The 18353-nt window shown below is 36.1% G+C and overlaps 1 protein-coding gene across 5 annotated transcripts; it reads left to right on the forward strand.

Annotated features, from left to right (window-relative positions):
• The first annotated feature begins 1094 nt into the window (after nucleotides 1–1094).
• On the forward strand, nucleotides 1095–17548 carry LOC127956293 (cadherin-related family member 5-like). 5 transcript variants are annotated; one of them, XM_052554132.1, is made up of 16 exons: nucleotides 1095–1275; nucleotides 5299–5403; nucleotides 6841–7046; nucleotides 7719–7775; nucleotides 7854–7946; nucleotides 8106–8192; nucleotides 8371–8481; nucleotides 8596–8766; nucleotides 9465–9555; nucleotides 9649–9755; nucleotides 9969–10169; nucleotides 10257–10388; nucleotides 11229–11307; nucleotides 12014–12207; nucleotides 12765–12785; nucleotides 14042–15186. In XM_052554132.1, the coding sequence occupies exons 2-16, from the start codon at nucleotides 5337–5339 to the stop codon at nucleotides 14711–14713; spliced, it is 2289 nt and encodes a 762-aa protein (XP_052410092.1). In that variant the 5' UTR covers nucleotides 1095–1275; nucleotides 5299–5336; the 3' UTR covers nucleotides 14714–15186. The 5 variants fall into 5 exon arrangements, with proteins under 5 accessions (XP_052410092.1, XP_052410090.1, XP_052410094.1 ...); XM_052554130.1 differs by having other exon boundaries at nucleotides 7719–7946; XM_052554134.1 differs by lacking the exons at nucleotides 12765–12785; nucleotides 14042–15186 and adding an exon at nucleotides 15559–17548 and having other exon boundaries at nucleotides 7719–7946.
• Nucleotides 17549–18353: the final 805 nt, after the last annotated feature.

An 18353-nucleotide genomic window follows, 5' to 3' on the forward strand; every position in this document is an offset into this window, starting at 1 on the left:
AGCCTAGCAGGCTATCTCATATATAGAGAGGAAGGGCGGAAGATTGTAGGTCAATTGACTTTTCCACCTCTGCTTTCTATGAAAGCTCATTCTCTCCATGTAAAGACGAAAAATCATGCTTTGGTAAATCATAATTATGACATAAAAGTAAAAATTTCTACAAAAAGTATGAAATTATGAGATAGTAATCATGAGACACCAAGTCATAATTATGAGATACGACACAGAAAGTTAGATAAAAAGTGATGATTATCAGATAAAAATAGAAACTGGCATACTAAGCCATTATGAGATAAAAAATAATGAGTTGAGAAAATGCGAAAAACTTTCAAAATTAAACAAAAGTCTTCATTCTGAGATAAACTGAAATCATGACTTGCCAAGTCATAATTATGAAATTAAAATTCTATTTTTACACCAACCATTATGACTTATTATCTCATTATTATTTTGACTGTTTGAAGTCATAATTATGATTTGCCATGTTTTGTTTTTCTTATGTGTTGGAAACGGACTTCTGTAGGTAACTGTTGCTTGCTGAGATTGTATGAATATTATTCGTAGATAAATTTGAATTAACTCTGACATTGTAAATCATAAATGGAAATCAATAATGAAAATAGTAGGAAATGAAAAATAAATAAATAAATAAAAAGTATGATAATTTATTGATAAAATGATTTAAAAAACAGTCCTCTCACAGTGCAAAAAAAGATCATTATGGTTTTATGTGTAGCGTGACCTGGAGTTATTTTTCATGACATTCACCCATACTGTACATACACCAAAACAAGGGACAGTTCCTGTGGTCCTTTTGACCCCAGAGACAGCTACTCAGACTGATTGCAGTCAGGCCAATGTGCCCTCAGTCTGTATTCTAATGACAAACTAGCAGCATTTGGACACCTTGGACTGCATTAGCGTCAGCGCCTGAGCTAATGTTCTCAGTTTAACCTCCCTCTCAGCAGCCAGAGTTATCCTGTCCTGGAAATGCTGCCTAAGCCCTCGCTCTGCTGTGTGAGAGCTCTTAATTCCCTCCAGCTAAACGCATTGTGCTCCCTCTCTCTCTTTCTCTCTCGCTCTGAGCAGCCCTGACTTAACTAGCCAGAGAAATCTGTTGCGTTTTGCACTGTGGCTGCCCACTGTCCCTTGTGGCGCAGGTTTGAGCCCCCCTAAGAGGAGAGACATGAGGCGGAGGACAAGAGCGGCCACCGCAGGAAGTGACAGCAGGATCCCCTGAGCTCAAAAACAAAGGATAACCACCACCGATTAACGGTGAGGAAATACTGAGGGCGTTTGGTCTAGTGTGTGATTGTGTTGTCTACACTTCAAAGGACATTGACAACTGGTGCTTTCTTGTCATGACTGTAGCGAAAGCTCACTTTCCCAGCATGCCATGGGGTTTTGTAAAGTGCGCTGTTCAGACCAGTTTTTTTGATTGAGTGAATGTTTGATGAGTTTTTCCAGCTGTAGTCATAGACAGCTGTATAGATGTACAATGACCTCTTTAGATCGGTCTCAAAACAATCTGATTGCTGAAGCATCCAGTCAGCATAGCTTGGGCCTGATCTTATAAAGATGACAGGAATACAGATACATGGTTTTGTGATACATGGTTTGCTGAGAGTGTTTCATTTGTCTTCGATCAGAAAGTATGTTATTTTTTCAGTTTTCCGACTGGCTCTGCTTCATACTAGCTGCTCTAATGAGTCTGATGGTCTCATCTAAGGAGACTGCATCAATCATTAACGCTTCTAAACATGCTGAACCTCACTTGAGTTGCCAGTCTCTGTAGTGTTTATTAACGTGTTTCTGCAGATTTAGCCATAAACCTTCCTCTCACATTTACTGTAAAATAATGATATTATTTTATACTTAAACTGGTGCCACTGGGATGGTACCCTTTTAAAAGGTTACTTATTTATACCCAATTGATTGCGTATTAATACCTTAAAGGGAGATTTCACCCCAACCTAAAAATGATGTCAGCATTTACACACCCTCAGGTTGTTGCAAACCTGTATGAGTTTATTTCCTTGGTGGAATATATATATTTTAAAGTCAAATTCTGAAGACTTTAACACATGAGGCCCTCTATTTCACCATCTTTATTATGATGATGCTTTAAGGTACAAAAGTTTTTTTTTTTTTTTTTTTTTACAAATGTTGTGACAAGACTAATACTGACCTTTAAAATGGATAGTTCACCCAAAAAGGAAAATTATTCTGTCATTGTTTAATGACCCTCAAGTTGTAGTATTTCTTAGTATTTCATAGTATTTCTTCCATACTACAGAAGTCAGTGAGGACAAGCAACTGTTTGGTTACCCACAGTCTTTAAAATATCTTCTTTTATATTCCACAAAAGAAAGAAACCCATAAAGATTTGGAACACCTTAAGGGTGAGTAAATGCTGATTTAAGGGTACCACCTCAGTTTATGTATTAAATAATAAATGCACTGACAATCCCTATTGAGGAGTGCACTACTGTATATCATCTCTGCAGATGAGAGCTCTCATATGTGAGATTAGACTAATCAAACCAAAACAATATAATACAGCGAAGGGGCTAATTCTACATATACTTCTGCTAAAACTAAGAAGAGCTTTAATCGACAAAAGTGGTCTCGATCAACACTTGCAGACAAACTCAGACATGCAGAGACGTGCATAATAAATAACAGACTGCCGTGTGCAGCAAGAATATTACACCATATTGTACTGTAATCCCATAATCTTGAGACCTACTTCCTGTTTCGCATGAATTACTCGATTTAATCCCTAATCACATGCAGTCCACATACAGTCATCCTATAACCAAACAATCATTTATTACAGATTTCTGAGGTCCCACTTTATATTAAGTGGCCTTAACTACTATATTTAATGTAATCATTTGGTACAATGTACTTATTGTGTACATTCATGTTTTGACATTGTACTTATATTTAAAAAAATTCTGCATGTAATTACATCTGTAATCAATTTCTGTAATGACATTTATAATTATACTGTTGACTTACCCTATACCCATCCCACCAAACCTGTCCCTAACCTTACCCACTTCCCACCTAAATAGCAGCAAAAGTATTTTGCAATACAATATGAACACAATAAGTATACTGTACTTTTTTTTTTTATTTAAGGCCACTTAAATGGGAACATTTCTGACATGGTTAACATGGTTATCCATACCTCATGATACAGGATTACATTATGACACATTTTAATCAGTTGCAGTTCAACTACTAAATTATGAATAGTATTACTTAAATGTGCTGTTAATAGGACTTGGCTAGAAGACTGACAAGCAGGGAATAATAAGAAAACATGATTACAATCAACTAATGCCAAAATCAAGCTGCTAAACTTACACATTAAAATGTATTAAAATGAAACTGTAAATTAAACTTTATACATCAATAATGATTGTAATGGCTTTGCAATATAAGCATCGTAATGTAATGTACAGTAAATACATTATGTATGTATGTTATTAGAGGCTCATTATAGCACATAATAGTGAGTTCCCGGACCATTTCTTCTTTACTGACCAAGGGATCCTGGTCTTTTTTTTCTTTTTTTTTTTTTACGTTCTATTCAACAAAGAATTCCAAAATCTGTTCAACAAAAATATGCAGCAAACTGTAAATCAGACAATCACATGGCAGCAACTCAATGCATTTAGACATCTAGATGTGGTGAAGACGACTACCTGAAGTTCAAACTGAGCATCAGAATGAGGAAGGAAAGGGATTTAAGTGACTTTGAACGTGGAATGGTTGTTGGTGCCAGATGGGCTGGTTGGGTATTTTTATTTAAACTGCTGAACTTCTGGGATTTTCACGCACAACCATCTCTAGGATTTACAGAAATATCCAGTGAGCGGCAGTTGTGTGGACAAAAATGCCTTTATGTCGGAGGTCAGAGGGGAATGGGCAGACTGGTTAGAGATGATAGAAAGGCAACAGTAACTCTAATAACCACTCGTTACAACCAAGGTATGCAGAACACCATCTCAGAAGATCACACCAGGTACTGCTACTGTCAGCTAAGGAAAAGAAAAAAAGGATTCAATTCACACAGCCTCACCAAAATTGGTAAATAGAAGATTGGAAAAACGCTGCCTGGTCTAAAGAGTCTCAATTTCTTCTGCGTCATTCAGATGGTAGGATCAGAACTTGGCGTAAAGAACATGAGAACATGGATCCATCCTGCCTTGTCTCAACGGTTCAGGCTGCTGGTGGTGGTGTAATGGTGCGGGGTATATATTCTTGGCACACTTTGGGCCCCTTAGAACCAATTGAGCATCATTTAAACGCCACAGCTCTCAGTACCTGAGTATGTCCTTCCCTTTATGACTACAGTGTACCCATCTTCTGATGGCTACCTCCAGCAGGATAATGCTACATGTCACAAAGCTCAAATCATCCCAGACCGTGAGATGTGTTTTTGACATTACCTGGTCTGAAGGACTGTCCTTATAACCTTACTCAAGGAGGACAAGAGTGATGGTGTCGCCTAGTGGTCATGTGATGAATCCACTGTAAAGGTATAATTCAACCAAAAATGACAATCCTGTGATTATTTACTAATCCTCATGCTGTTATTTCTTTTCTTTTGTAGAAAACAGCTACATAAAATATGTCCTTTCAGAGCATGCCGGTTTGGAATAAGTGAATTACATAATGAAAAATATTTTTGCATGAATTATCCCAACAAAATGATCTATAATTGAACAGTAAATGTGTAATTATGTGTAGTAGGATGAAACGTCTCACCTGGGCAGACAGCAAGACTTGAGAGGGGAAACAACAGTTCTTAGGCAGCTTTGCAGGTATTATGTGAGGATTTGAAAAAGCTCTTATTGTGGAGGGGTGCGTGGAAGTGGAAGGTGGAGGATCAAAAGTGTGGCCTGGAGGTCACGTAACCGACATCACTGCCAGGCTGGTGGCTTGACACTGGCTAAAGACATCATAATAGGTTTTAAGTTCTAGGAAAGACCTTGGGGTAAAGACTTAACATGACTAAAGCCCGAAGCAGAAGTAAACAGACACTGAGAGGTGAGACTGTGTGACGTTCTATAGTAATTCATTTAGCGGTTTGATTCGACTCACTTGAGTAACTTGGCTGATGAATGTCAGATGGTGGCGCGACAGTATAAATATGCTTTGTTAATCTTCTGATTTAATTGACCTTTGGTGTGAATGGGTAAGTCTGCTCTTTGTGACAGGTAATATGAGCACTCGAAATCCTTCAGAGCGATTGACTGTCAGGGTTTGGCATTTCTTTTACAGCGGGTACAAGGAGACGTGAGCCCAGGGGAATATCCACCATGCTGACACCATGGAGATTGTTCCTCTGCCAGATGGCACTGAATGTATTCTATCACATCGCGAAAGGTAAACACCTCTGTAAAATCAGGATCCGCAAAGGCTAATTTTCATGAATCGCTGCTCTGTGGTAATGTATGTAACAGGCATGGTTATGAGGATGTGAAAATGATAATGAGTCTTTGAATGACTTGCAGAGAGTCATTCAAAGACTCATTATCATTTTCACATTATCTCTCTTTCACTCAGCCTATCAGGAAAAAATTATTTAATTTTTTTTTGGACAGATATTAGATGGAGAAAGGGAAAGCAAATGGAGACTTTTGCATAAAGCAAATATTAAACTGTGTTCCCAAGTTATTTTTACTCTCATTACATCGCAAATGTCAGGATATTCGCCAAACAAAAAAAAAATGTAAAGGCCCAAGTCAAAGGCCTCATGATGTGTGTCTTCTTGTGGCCTTGTGGCTTCCACTTGAGGTATTTTTAAGATCATATTTATAGAGAATCCCATTTTACATTCGGGAATTGGCGAAGTTAAAAAAATAAGAGGGATTGGTGACATTACCTGGAAAAAGAAAAACATTTCAGATGTGGTACAGGTTGTTGTTTATATCTTTATTAAGTATTATAAACAGAAACCATATTTTCTTGTCACACAATCTGCACAGATTTGCCTAGATACCAAAGTCTGCAACCAAAAAAACAAAAACAAAAAGAGATTTCAATATGAGCAAGATTTCTCATCAAATATCTCAGACCAACTTATATAGACAGTATGCATTAATTTTATAATTCTGTTCTATCAACAATCGTTTGAATATAATATTAATTTAGTGAATTTAATTTTGTACAATTAATATGAATATTAAATGAAATAGTTAATGGAAGTGTGTATTCTGAATTCTGGAAAAAAACATTTCCAAGGTGTTAACTCTATGAACTCTTCTAATGGAAAGTCAGAATTGGGAATATTACTTTAGAATTCTAAGATAGAAAATCCGATTTGTGAGCTCTTAATTACTAATTCTGAGAAAATGAGTCAGAATAGTCAGACAAAGTACAAACTTTTTGGGTAGCACTTTATTTTACAGTCCTGTTCCTCATGTACTTACTATGTACTTATTGTAGTAATTACAATAACTATGTAATAACTAGTAACCTGAACCTACCCCTAAACCTAACCCTACCCCATTGTAGTTACCTTGTGTTACCAGAATTTTCTTAGATAAATACTGTACATTGTAAGTACACTATAAGTACATGTTAGTACACGTACTGTAAAATAAAGTGCAACCACTTTTTGTTATAAACTTAATTCTAAAGTCTAAATTACAAGATGTTAGCTCACAACTCCATATAATAGACATAAACTTCAATACAGGAATAGTTGGGCAAAATCCAATACATGTTACAATTATCCCTGCTATTACAAAGGTGTTGTTTTATAAATGTGGATGATTTGTGTAGTCCTCTAATCTAATCAGTCTCTCATCTGAACTGCAGCCAGTTTATGCCTTGGTGGTCAAGACATATTTGCCACGGTCCGAGAGAACAGTCCCACTGGAGAGATCATAGCCAACATCAGTATCAACGGAGACCCTGGAGCAAGCATACGCCTGTGTCTCACTGGAGAAAACGCGGACTGGTTTTACCTTGACGGCCGAACAATCCGACTCAACTCGTCGTTTTCAAGGTCCTTAGATCGAGAGGTGATTAACATGAGTAGTGTCTGTTAGCGTGTGGAGGGAAGCCAGAATAACACTGAAGCATTAGGACTGCCAGCCAACACAGTGGAGGAGTTTTAAGCCACAGTTTGGGGTATTAAAATAGAATGTCTATAAATGACAAATGTTATAAGTTATATACCAGACTCACCTGTTGAGACTGGGGCAAAATAACACAAAACCTTACAATGATAAGCAAAATGAGCATAAAACAAGAGACGACATTAAAATACAATCACATTTCTTGAATGTCCTAAAATAGTATAGTTTTTTTGGTAACACTTTAGTATAGGGACCAATTGTCACTGTTAACTAGTTGCTTAATAACATATCTATTATGATCATATTGGTTGTTTATTAGTACTTATAAAGCATGGACATGTTATATTCTGCATGTCCATATTCTACATCCCTAATACCTAAACTTAAGTTATCTACCTTACTAACTATTAAGACGCAACACATTATTAGTTTATTGAGGCAGAAGTCATAGTTAATGGTTTGTTTATAGCGAGAATTGGACCTTAAAATAAAGTGTGACCATTTTTTGTTTTGTAATTTTAGTTTTGAGTGATAATTGTGATAAAAAAATAAAATAAATGACAATATAAATATTAACCTCTCTATGCAACTCTATTTTTATGTGGTCATTTACAGGTCCTGGGATCAGTTTTGATCGCTGCTTTGACATGTTATGAAGATAATGTAATAAGGGTATGGTATAAAAACATAATAACCAAAATAACGATATTTCATAATGGAGCACTTTTAGCCCTGAGTTTCTTATTTCAGAGTCGATATCGAATTATGGTGGAAATACTGAATGAAAATGACAACATGCCATATTTCCTTGAAGACACCATTCAGCCACGATATATAAGTGAGGTAAACTCACTTTGGTCCATTTTTACTCCAGGTTTTACTCTGTATACTGAATTTTTTCAGAAATAGACCCCTGTCTGAAATTAACTTTTGACATGCGTGATTATTTTAATGAAACATTATAACCTAGAGTCCTGACATCCGCTGACTCTCTTCCTACAGTTGCTGAGCGTAAACTCAATGGTGTTCACAGTAAAAGCTAGAGACGGCGATGGAGACACAATCACTTATATGACCGACAAATCTACAGTGAGTGATGCCTTCGATAAAAGTCAAAATTACAGATGAAAGGCTAAACAAAAGGTTATGCAGTAGCCTCAATTGGTCTGTCTGCAGCTGTAAAAATACACAAATGTTATTAGAGAACCCCTTTTCCTTTCCACAATCCAAGAGAACATTACCAGCACTGTGTGTCTCTCTCATTCAGGATGATGCCTGCTATTTTAGGATTGATCTGCCCAACAGCGGGATGGTGATCCTGGATAAACCTTTGGACTATGAGACTAAAACCCAGCTGCAGGTGGTCATATTTGCTGTGGTATGTAGTACACGTTATTCACATATGTGCTGAGTGGAAATCACAAGACATTTATGTGCTGGAAAATAATCATAATGAAGAGAAAACAGTTTGAACTGCTATTTAAATCAACAGGAAACGACCACAAAAGAAAAGTACAGCACAACAGCTACAGTCACTGTGAACGTTGTAGACGGTGATGACCAGTATCCTCAGTTTCAGCCGTGTGCACCTGTTTATGAGGACGGAGATCATAATATCTGCACCAACCCTGTGTACAGTGTTAACATCACAGAGACAGATGAGGTGAGGTGATTCATTTAGCTGAAATTAATTAATATACTTCGATTACTGTTCGAATGTTTGAAGTCAGTACGTTTAATAATAATATTTTTATTCTGCAAGGAGGGATTAACTGATCAAATGCGACAGTTAAGACATTTATTAACTTACAAAAGTAAATAAAATATTTCAAATACATTTCAAATAAATGCTGTTCTTTTGAACTTTGTATTCATCAAAGATTCCTGAAGAAAAAAAAAAAATGTTTTCAATGTTGATGATAATAACAAATGTTTCTAAATAGCAAATCAGAATATTAGAATGATTTCTAAAGGATCATGTGACACTGAACACTAGAGTTATAACTGCTAAAAATTCAGTGTTGCCATCACAGGAATAAATTACATTGTCAAATATATTAAATATAAAACAGTTCTTTTAAATTGTAAATAAGTAATAAAATATGATAAAAAAAAATGATAACAAATGCAGTCCTGATCGACTCCTTCCAAAAACCTAAAAAAATGCGTAACAACCTCAAAATTTTGAAAAAGTTATAAATATGAAAACTAGAGTAGCCACATTAGCTGTCTGCAAAGTATCTGCCAAAATTAAATAATTAAATTAGATCTATATTTCACAGCATTGTTTAGCTTGTTGTTGTTGTGAAGCTTGTTCTCTTTACCTGTATGTTTAAAAGTATAATGCTCTTTATGATCTAGGATGCTGTGCTCTATTTTTCTCCGGGGCCCATTCGTGCTGAAGATGGAGACAAAGACATACTGACTCCTCTGGTCTACAGTATTCTGTCAGGTGAGTTTACTTTATGTTCCATTGATTTATAAACTATTGCATCCTTTAAATCTTCATTATAGTTTTTTAATAATGTCCAAATTGACTTTCTAGGTGATGACAAAGGCAGATTTACAATCGACTCTAAAACAGGAGAGATCTCTCTCAGGCAGCGTGTTGAAAACAGACTCCTCACGCCTTCATTCAAGCTCCGCATAATGGTATGACGAGATAATGTCAGTGTTTATGAACGGCAAAGTGACGGCTGATTTACCACGCTGATCTGCTGTGTAGTGTTAACAAGGACACAGAATGGAAGTACTTCAACTGCCATATTGCACACCATAATTCTAGGCAATAAAAAGAAATTGCATTGAACAAACAAATGTGACACAACAATGACATCAAAGGTTTCCTCATAACTGCCCTTACAGGCTGCTCAGGTGAACGACCCAAAGAAATATTCGGTGGCGACGGCACTGGTGCATGTGGTGTCAGAGAACCGGTTTCCTCCATTCTTCAACAAAACCGTCTACAAAGGGTTCCTCATTGAGAGCTCCAGCCCTGCCACGCTGGTCACTACCTACGGGAACCAAGTCCTGGTCGTCCAGGCAATCGACAGGGACTTCAGAGATGTAGAGTGAAAATATTTCCTCTATAGGAAACACTTGAAATATGCCTGCAAACCAGAGCATTTTATCTCTTTTTTTGCTCTTTTGCAGGGAATAAATCCAAAGATCCATTACACAATGCAGCCCCTGACGGGTAGCAATAAACTTTACCACATAACCCAGGATGGCATTGTGATTGCAAAGACGGACCAACTCAGAGCGTTCAACCGACACATTCTGGAGGTGACAATTATGATATGATCTACATCAGGGTTCAGGAACCTTTTTTTGATCAAAATGGATGCCTCTGATTGGCCATTGCCAAATCACCAGATATGTCTGTGATTGGCTATGCTACTCAACGTTCATCATTCTTTGAGTAGCGGATTCAGTTCTCTTTTGCGGCTTATTGCGCTTTTACTGTTTCTTTTTTATAATCAAGCATATTCCACTCTTTACTTCATTCATCTGTGTTTTTCTTCATTAATTCATTAAAACTGTCCGTCCACTGAAAGCTGCATGGATTATCATACAGTACATAAATAAGACACATTTATAGGACATAAAAGATCTGTGCTGCAAAAGTGAAAGTACATTGTGAAATGTTTTGAAATCTCATGGCACAGAACACCAGTTTCAATAAAATGATATGCTTTTTGGCCCGGTAATTTTTTCTGTCATTTTTAATTTTGCCTCTGTTCTAAAAGTCGAAAAGTGTTTTGTCAATACCAAAAACAAGCTACGGGAACTTTAGGTTACCATAGCATAAGAGGTTTGCAGTTGATTGCTGACACGAACAGCACTGAACACACACTTGACCGGAGCAACTGTAAATATATTCTTCTTCTAAACTTTTTATTTACTTTGGTACTGTAGGCTGTACAACAAAGGCGTTGTAATTGGCTGTAAAGAGCTGAAATCTATTGTCAAATATTTTATGTATTATTTATTGATAAAAGGTTAGAGAGCTAGTGTGGCTCACGAGCCGCTGGTTCACCACCACAGATCTACATGATTTGCCTTATAGCAATACATATTTGTCATAACATTGCTGATGATGTGATGCTTTTTTTATTATTAAAGGTGATTGCAACAGATGAAGAGTCAGGTGAGACAGCCCATGCTTCAGTGGATATTGAAGTGCTGCAGAGGGGACAGCCAGGTAAATCCACTTAAGATCTTGAGATTTCTTTAATATCAACATTATGTTACTACAATTAACTCTCCATTGTATGAATTATGTTCTAACAATGAAATATATTTTTTTCTATATCTTTTTCTTACATTGAAGTGATAAAACAAATGTAAAGAGTAACCTTTTGAGAATTATATATATAAATATATATATATATATATATATATATATATATATATATATATATATATATATATATATATATATATATATATATCCAATATGGAAACTCTGTACTACTACTACAAAAAAAAAAATCTTAATTCAGTTCATATTTCTTGAATATTGATACATTATTGATAAAACTCCTATAACCTGAAATTGCATGGATCATTATCATTTATCCTTATTGCTTCTAAAAAAATAAAATTATGACATGAATAGAGGGTCAAACCAAATATGGATAATGGTTTTCACAGATCATTCGTCTGGTAAATTTGATTATTCATGGTTGATTTAAGAGGAACGAATAAGGAGTTCAATTACATGTAGCCTCATTGTATTCCCATTAACCTCCATGCTCCTCTGTGCCCTACCTTTGGCATCCGTTCAAAGCCAAACTAAATAATAAATCTCTTTGAGGTGCAATACACCGAATTGACCATTAACAAAAGTATTTTTGAGCGATTTGTAATTATTATTTTTTTCTTCCCACTTCTAAACTCTCGGATAGTTCCCAGAAGTCCATTTGGTGAGGAACGTCTGTTTGGAGATATGCACGCAGGGATGGCCGGCGGCATCGCTGCCCTTGTTCTAATAGTGGCAGTGATAGTACTATTTCTCATCCTCTGGCTGGCCAAGAGACGACGAGAGAGACGGGATCCAGCGGACAGGGGCGCAGTAGCTCTTGGGAAACACCCAAATGTGGTAAGAGCTACTATATTTTATCAATCATACCAAGTTGTACCCTTCAGTCCCTTTGTGCATTAACACTGATGGAAACGCAGCTGCTAAGACGAGATGTAAAATTTACCTACAGTATAACACATTTGGCTGTTTTGACTGAACTGGGCACTGTGATAATCTACCATTTTTTTAATAAATCTACAAGTTATGGTAAGAAAGGAACTAAAAGCAACACTAGCTGAGCTTACATCCTTACATCCTGAGCAAATGCTACAATCTCAGAAAGTCCACCAATGCCCTTTTTAAAAATAGCAGGAGAAATATAGAACACATGCATCTGTGAAATAAACTGTCCCACTGCTTTAGTGTATGGTGACCGTATCTGATATACAGATGTTGAAGCAAGACTATTGCACTGAACAAGGGAAAACTACATAATAAATAACCTCTTCTGATTTGAGAAAGATTATTGTATCGTCAAGAAAAAAATTAAAACATCATTTACAGTCAGAAATGAAGAAACACTTCCTTCCCTTGTCGTTTGCCCCTCACATTCCTTTTTAATTCCTCTCATGTAGAGCTTAAGATGGTTTCAGCAGGTAAGCACTTGACATTAAGTAGCTAGATGTGTTCTGCAGTGACACTGTCCCTTGTGAAGGTGAGATGTATTTTCGGAGAGTCTGGAAACCGTATACTACTGACAGGCTGGTTTAAATGGGATTGTCGGTGTTATAGTTTATCATAAACATGGTGCACCATTTAAACCGGTCAGTATATGGAGCACACCCCCCTGTGTTTGATGCATTGGTATGGTTCACTGTGTATTTGATTGGTCTGTGGCTGTTATTGTGTAGAAAGGCGTTTTGTATGTGTATTTTGTGTTTCATATTTAAGCTTAATAAACACTGTTGAAAATGTAGCAATTGTTAATTGTGTTTATCGATTGTTTATTGACTCTTGAGAGATGAGACAAAATGTCACACTTTTACCTGCCATTAGTTAACAGTGAAGACAATCACTAATTTATTTTATTTTAAATAATTGTGCTTCTATCTTTTCACACTATCATGATATCTCATCTCCGTCAGGAAAAAAATATGAAAAAATACATTACTTTAATTTCATTTATTTTGAGGAGGTCCTGCTGGTTACTAGCAACGCTATAAAAGCAAATTAACACATGCATGCATGGTTTAATAAAGCATGATGGTAGCAACAAGACGAAACTAAAAATCTGTTATTGCCCCATGCTTATTATATTTCTAATAATAGTTTAATGCTATCTTTGCAAACATCTATTATAATTATTTGACATAACGGATCATATTAACAAGTAACATATTATTTTTCTGTCTGATAATGTGCATTACAGCTAAATAAAAACATCATTAAAATGTTTAAGGTCTTTTCTTTACATATTCTAAAGGCCATACAGGCTAAATTAAATTTAATTAAATTAAATTAAATTAAATTACAAACATATATTACTTATTAGATTTGGATCAAAACTTTTAATCAAATTTGTCTTAAAACCTTAAATCAAAATGTGTTCTTGTCTCAGGACAACTTTGATTAACTTTTTTGTTCCACTTCAAATGCTGGCTACTGTATATGACATAAAAAAAATTCTAATGTGCGTTACAGTTTAAAAAATAATAATAATTCAAATTTTGTGAGAAAATAAGCAGGACGTTGCACTAAAAAGATTGATCCCAACTAATTCCCTGTAGTTTGTCCCATGTCTCAAGAATCAGTGACACACATAACTACTCTATAATCAGCGCTGGACCTCAGCAGTGGATATGTCACGATTGTTCGAGGCAACCCTTAAATGCCCTTTCTCCGTGGTCAACAGGTCAATTCAGGACATCCCATATCGCTAATAGAGGATGCCTCCTACCACAACGAGGCATTCATTGACCATGAATACCCCAGTGATTTGTACACCAAAACAGAGGACATGCTTCCTGCATCAATCAGGGCATATGAGTCTGAAAGGTCCACGGCACCGCAAGACATGCTGCCCATCCTGGTGCTTCCAGAAATAATACCCACAAACACCTCATCTTCAGCGCTGGCCAATGGGACAGCATTCGGAAAATCAGTCTCTTTTAAAGACGACACAGGAGCTGCAGTGGAGACTTTGCCCAAAAATGAAGGACAAATTATAATTGTATGTAATCAAATAGAAAACAAAGCGGATATTTCGACGCCTGTCATGAAGCAGGACACTTTTGCTAACACTACAGGAGAAAGTCCTGCAGAAATGTTTGATGTTTGTTGCCCAGATACTTCTGTAAGACCCAGAGAGGAATGTATGTTCGCCAATGCTAATGAGGATGATGAAGATGACAATGATCCATACAAGAACATGGCCTCTGTTATTTACAGCAGTGATGAAGACACGGGGGAAGATGAGCCAAATGATTTAAGCCACTATTACAAACATGGGCAAAACCAGTTTACAGTTGACCACATGAAGGCCATGAGATTACAAATCGAGGATTCGGATGAATCGCAAGCCTGATTCGATTCGAAGTCGTTCTCATGAAAAGCCAAATCCTCGCAAGTTGAAACAACACCGGCTCATCAAATAAGACAAAACTATGTATAATCAAACTTTACAGTTGGCTGAGCACATCCTTTTCAAGTTTTGCTTCATATTCCATGTTTTCCTCATGTTGAACTGGTACAGAAATACACAGACAATATAGTGCACATGATCAGCCTTAATTCAGAATCAGTTTAAATGATGACTGTGTTACACATATTATTACATATTAATTATACTGTAATGTATTCTGCCTGATATTGAGGTCAAACCCTGAACCCATAAAGTATGTATTGTATACTAAATGATTTATTTTAGCCTTTAATGTTCTGATTACTGATGTCTGCTGTCTCTTGTGGAGTTAAAAATACTCAAACACAAAAATGGTTGAAATAAACTGTAATTTTCCATTTAGTATCTAAATAATAAATAAAAGTTGGAGAACACAATATTCTGTGCCAAAACTGATGCATTGCCATGTTTTACTAAAACAAGAGCTAAATGCTGTTGAATAGTCTGCTGCAGCATATTGCAATGTGTTGTTTGAATTTATGACATACAGTATGATGGATTCGATGATATTCAGGTGCTTCAGGATTTCTGGAGATCCTGTGAAACTGTTCTAGACATTACTCTGGAGCTAAAATATAACATTTCAGAGCATTTTTTGCTTTTGGAAAACATCTTGGATTCTACACAGTAGAGTCTTTGAGGTAAAACTGCTTAAAAGCTTCAAATAGTTTTGACAAGGGTGCACAGTTCATCTTTTACTTGAAATATAATGTGAAGTTCTGATGTGTCATTTCTCTTTTTGTCTGCAGGAGGCATCATCACCCATCTCGCTTCGCAATGTGTCGTAGGACTAAAGCAGCAGCATCACAATCATATTTGAGAATACTCTATTTCTAGACGCACATGCAGTCAAGATATCTGTGCCGGGACCAAGAACATTGTGAGAGACACATGGAGGAGAACATACAAATCTTTGTAAACAGCTGTTTTTTTTTGGCATTTTGAGTAATTCTGGCATGTTTGGGTTTTGTGTGGAAGGATACAGGGGAATACAGTCCCATGAACCCCGGTCGTGGCAGCTTATATGTTGAAATATGTATGAATCTTTGGATCTTTGTGAAAAACATATTCATTTAAATCTCACTATACTGTATACTGTTAAAAAAAGAACTTTTAAAAAAGAATGATTTAAAAAAAAAAATATTTTGAGAGAAGTCTTATGCTCAACAAGACTGCAAGGCTAAAAACAGTAATGTAGTGCAATATTACTGTTTTATATTTTATTATATTTCTATTTTATTATAAAATGTCATTTATTGCTGTGATGGCAAAGCTGACGTTTCAGCAGCCAGCAGTCCAGTGGCTCCATGATCCTTCAGAAAGAATTATAATGTGCTTAAGAAACATTTCTTCTTATTATCCATTTGAAAACGTTTTGATTAATATTTTTGTTGATTATTATTATTATTATTTTGTATTTATTATTATTATTATTATTATCATCAATTTTCAAAACAGTTGTGTTGCTTAATATTTTTGTGGATTTTTTTTTAAAGATTTCAAGATATCTTAAATGTCATTTTTAATGTTTGTTTTTTTCCTCTAAAAGTAAATGCAGCCATATCTTAAATGATAATACCATGTATCACAGTGCTTGATAGCATATATTAAATGTTTCTGGTCACTTGTCATTAGGAGGCTGTGATGCAACGAAGCAACAGAAAACTATTTTAACCAAAAAAAAAAAAAAAAAAACATAGAGCAGAAATTTATACAGTTACTAAAACCTGTAAATGTTGGGTTCACCAAAAAGAATAACGCCCTTTTGTTGTTCCAATGCAGTATGACTTGCTTTTTTCTGAGCAATATTCATGCTGCTCTCGTCCATACAATGACAGTGGGTCAGAAGCACCTAATTATGCACCATATTCCAAGTCCTCTGAAGCCATATTATGGTTCTCCGTGTTAAACAAAACTAGGCTATTTGAAATGTGCTATTTGGTGAACATCTCAAGAACAGAATTACTATTATATCTGGGGTTTGTGCTGTCTTATGAAGTGTGATCACAAGAGGACGCCATTAGACCATTTTCCTTCTGTTACAGCTGTTTGTTTTTTTTCCTCTGTTTTTATTTTGTATTTTTTATTTAACATGACGAATGTCCGGTAACGTTTACTGAACGTGTGTGGCTAGAAGGGATACAGCTACGGCCGGAAAATAACAATAAAGAACATTCGCCACCTATCACATTCTGTTTTATTATCGTCTACACATACCCCATCCCTAAACCGACCTCTTACAATAATCCAAATACAGTAGATGTTGTTCAGCTTGACAAAAACGAGGCAATTGATGTGCGCATGCCCAGTAAGCTCCGGTGGCTGTGGCTGTATTCCTTCTAGCTTCAACTAACAGCACACCTGCATGCCTAGGCTACTTCAAACCCCTGAAAAGTAAGTTCTTTAAAAGAACAACAATTGTAGTAAAATACTCTACTACTTGCTAAATATAATTCAAATAGGTGAAAAGGAATTTGAAATTTGTGGCCTTCTAAAAGTTTTTGTCAACGTTTAGGTCCACACACAGCTAGCCTATAAAACAGATGATAACAAACGGATGGAAAACTGAGATCTTATAGGCGTCTCTCAGATGTTTGTACACAGCAGACGATGTAACGATCTTTAACAGACATCTTGCAGATGTACTTGTGCTACAAGTCCACTTTTTATTTTATAATGTCTTTGGTGGTTTCGAAATTTATGTATTGACATTTAATAAACACAAAAAACATTGCAAAACACCTCTTGTGTTTGTTTGTCGGACAAATGTTTAAACATTTGAATGGGAGTCTAAATGTGGTGCTTGTGTTGACCACTAGAGGGAGCGGGTACATTTAATTTCAATGATGCTTATGAAAAGTGTTTATCACAGTTAAGTGTTTAATTAGTGCAAAACATAATTTGGCCCTATAAGAAGAAGGTGCTGTGTGTGTGTGTGTGTGTGTGTGTGTACACACTGCGACTCATGGGGACTTGATTTAGGTCCCAATGGGCAAACACGTTTTTAAATCATACAGCATTTTTTTTTCTGAGAATTAAAAAATGCAGAAAGTTTTCTGTGAAGGGTAGGTTTAGGTGTCTGGTGTGTGTGTGTGTGTGTGTGTTGTATATTGAGACATTTACTTGAGGTTTCATCGCTAGTTTGTTCTGCTTAGCTGACCATGATAGCTTGAACTAATATACTCATACTGTACAATAACATACAGTCACTTCACTGCTCACTTTCCTTGTAATATATAAATACCCATTGTCACTCAATGCATTAAAAAAGTGTAGAAAGGTACTGAAAAATATTTAAAGTCTGAAGTAAGAAGTATTGAGATAACGTGAATATGTAAATGTGCACAAGAGCATGAAGCTATTGCCATGTTTTTTCTTCTGTATGTCTTTTAATTCTGTCAGGCACATGGACTTTGACAGACTGGAGACAAATGCTGCCTAATGTAACGGGAGGACGTGCACGTAACAGGCTGTGAATCAGACATACACATCCTGAACACACACACACAGAGTGCCATGGTTTAATCAGCTAATAGTGGTGAGT

The sequence above is a fragment of the Carassius gibelio genome, chromosome B4 (assembly GCF_023724105.1).
Source record: "Carassius gibelio isolate Cgi1373 ecotype wild population from Czech Republic chromosome B4, carGib1.2-hapl.c, whole genome shotgun sequence".
Lineage (NCBI taxonomy): Eukaryota > Metazoa > Chordata > Actinopteri > Cypriniformes > Cyprinidae > Carassius > Carassius gibelio.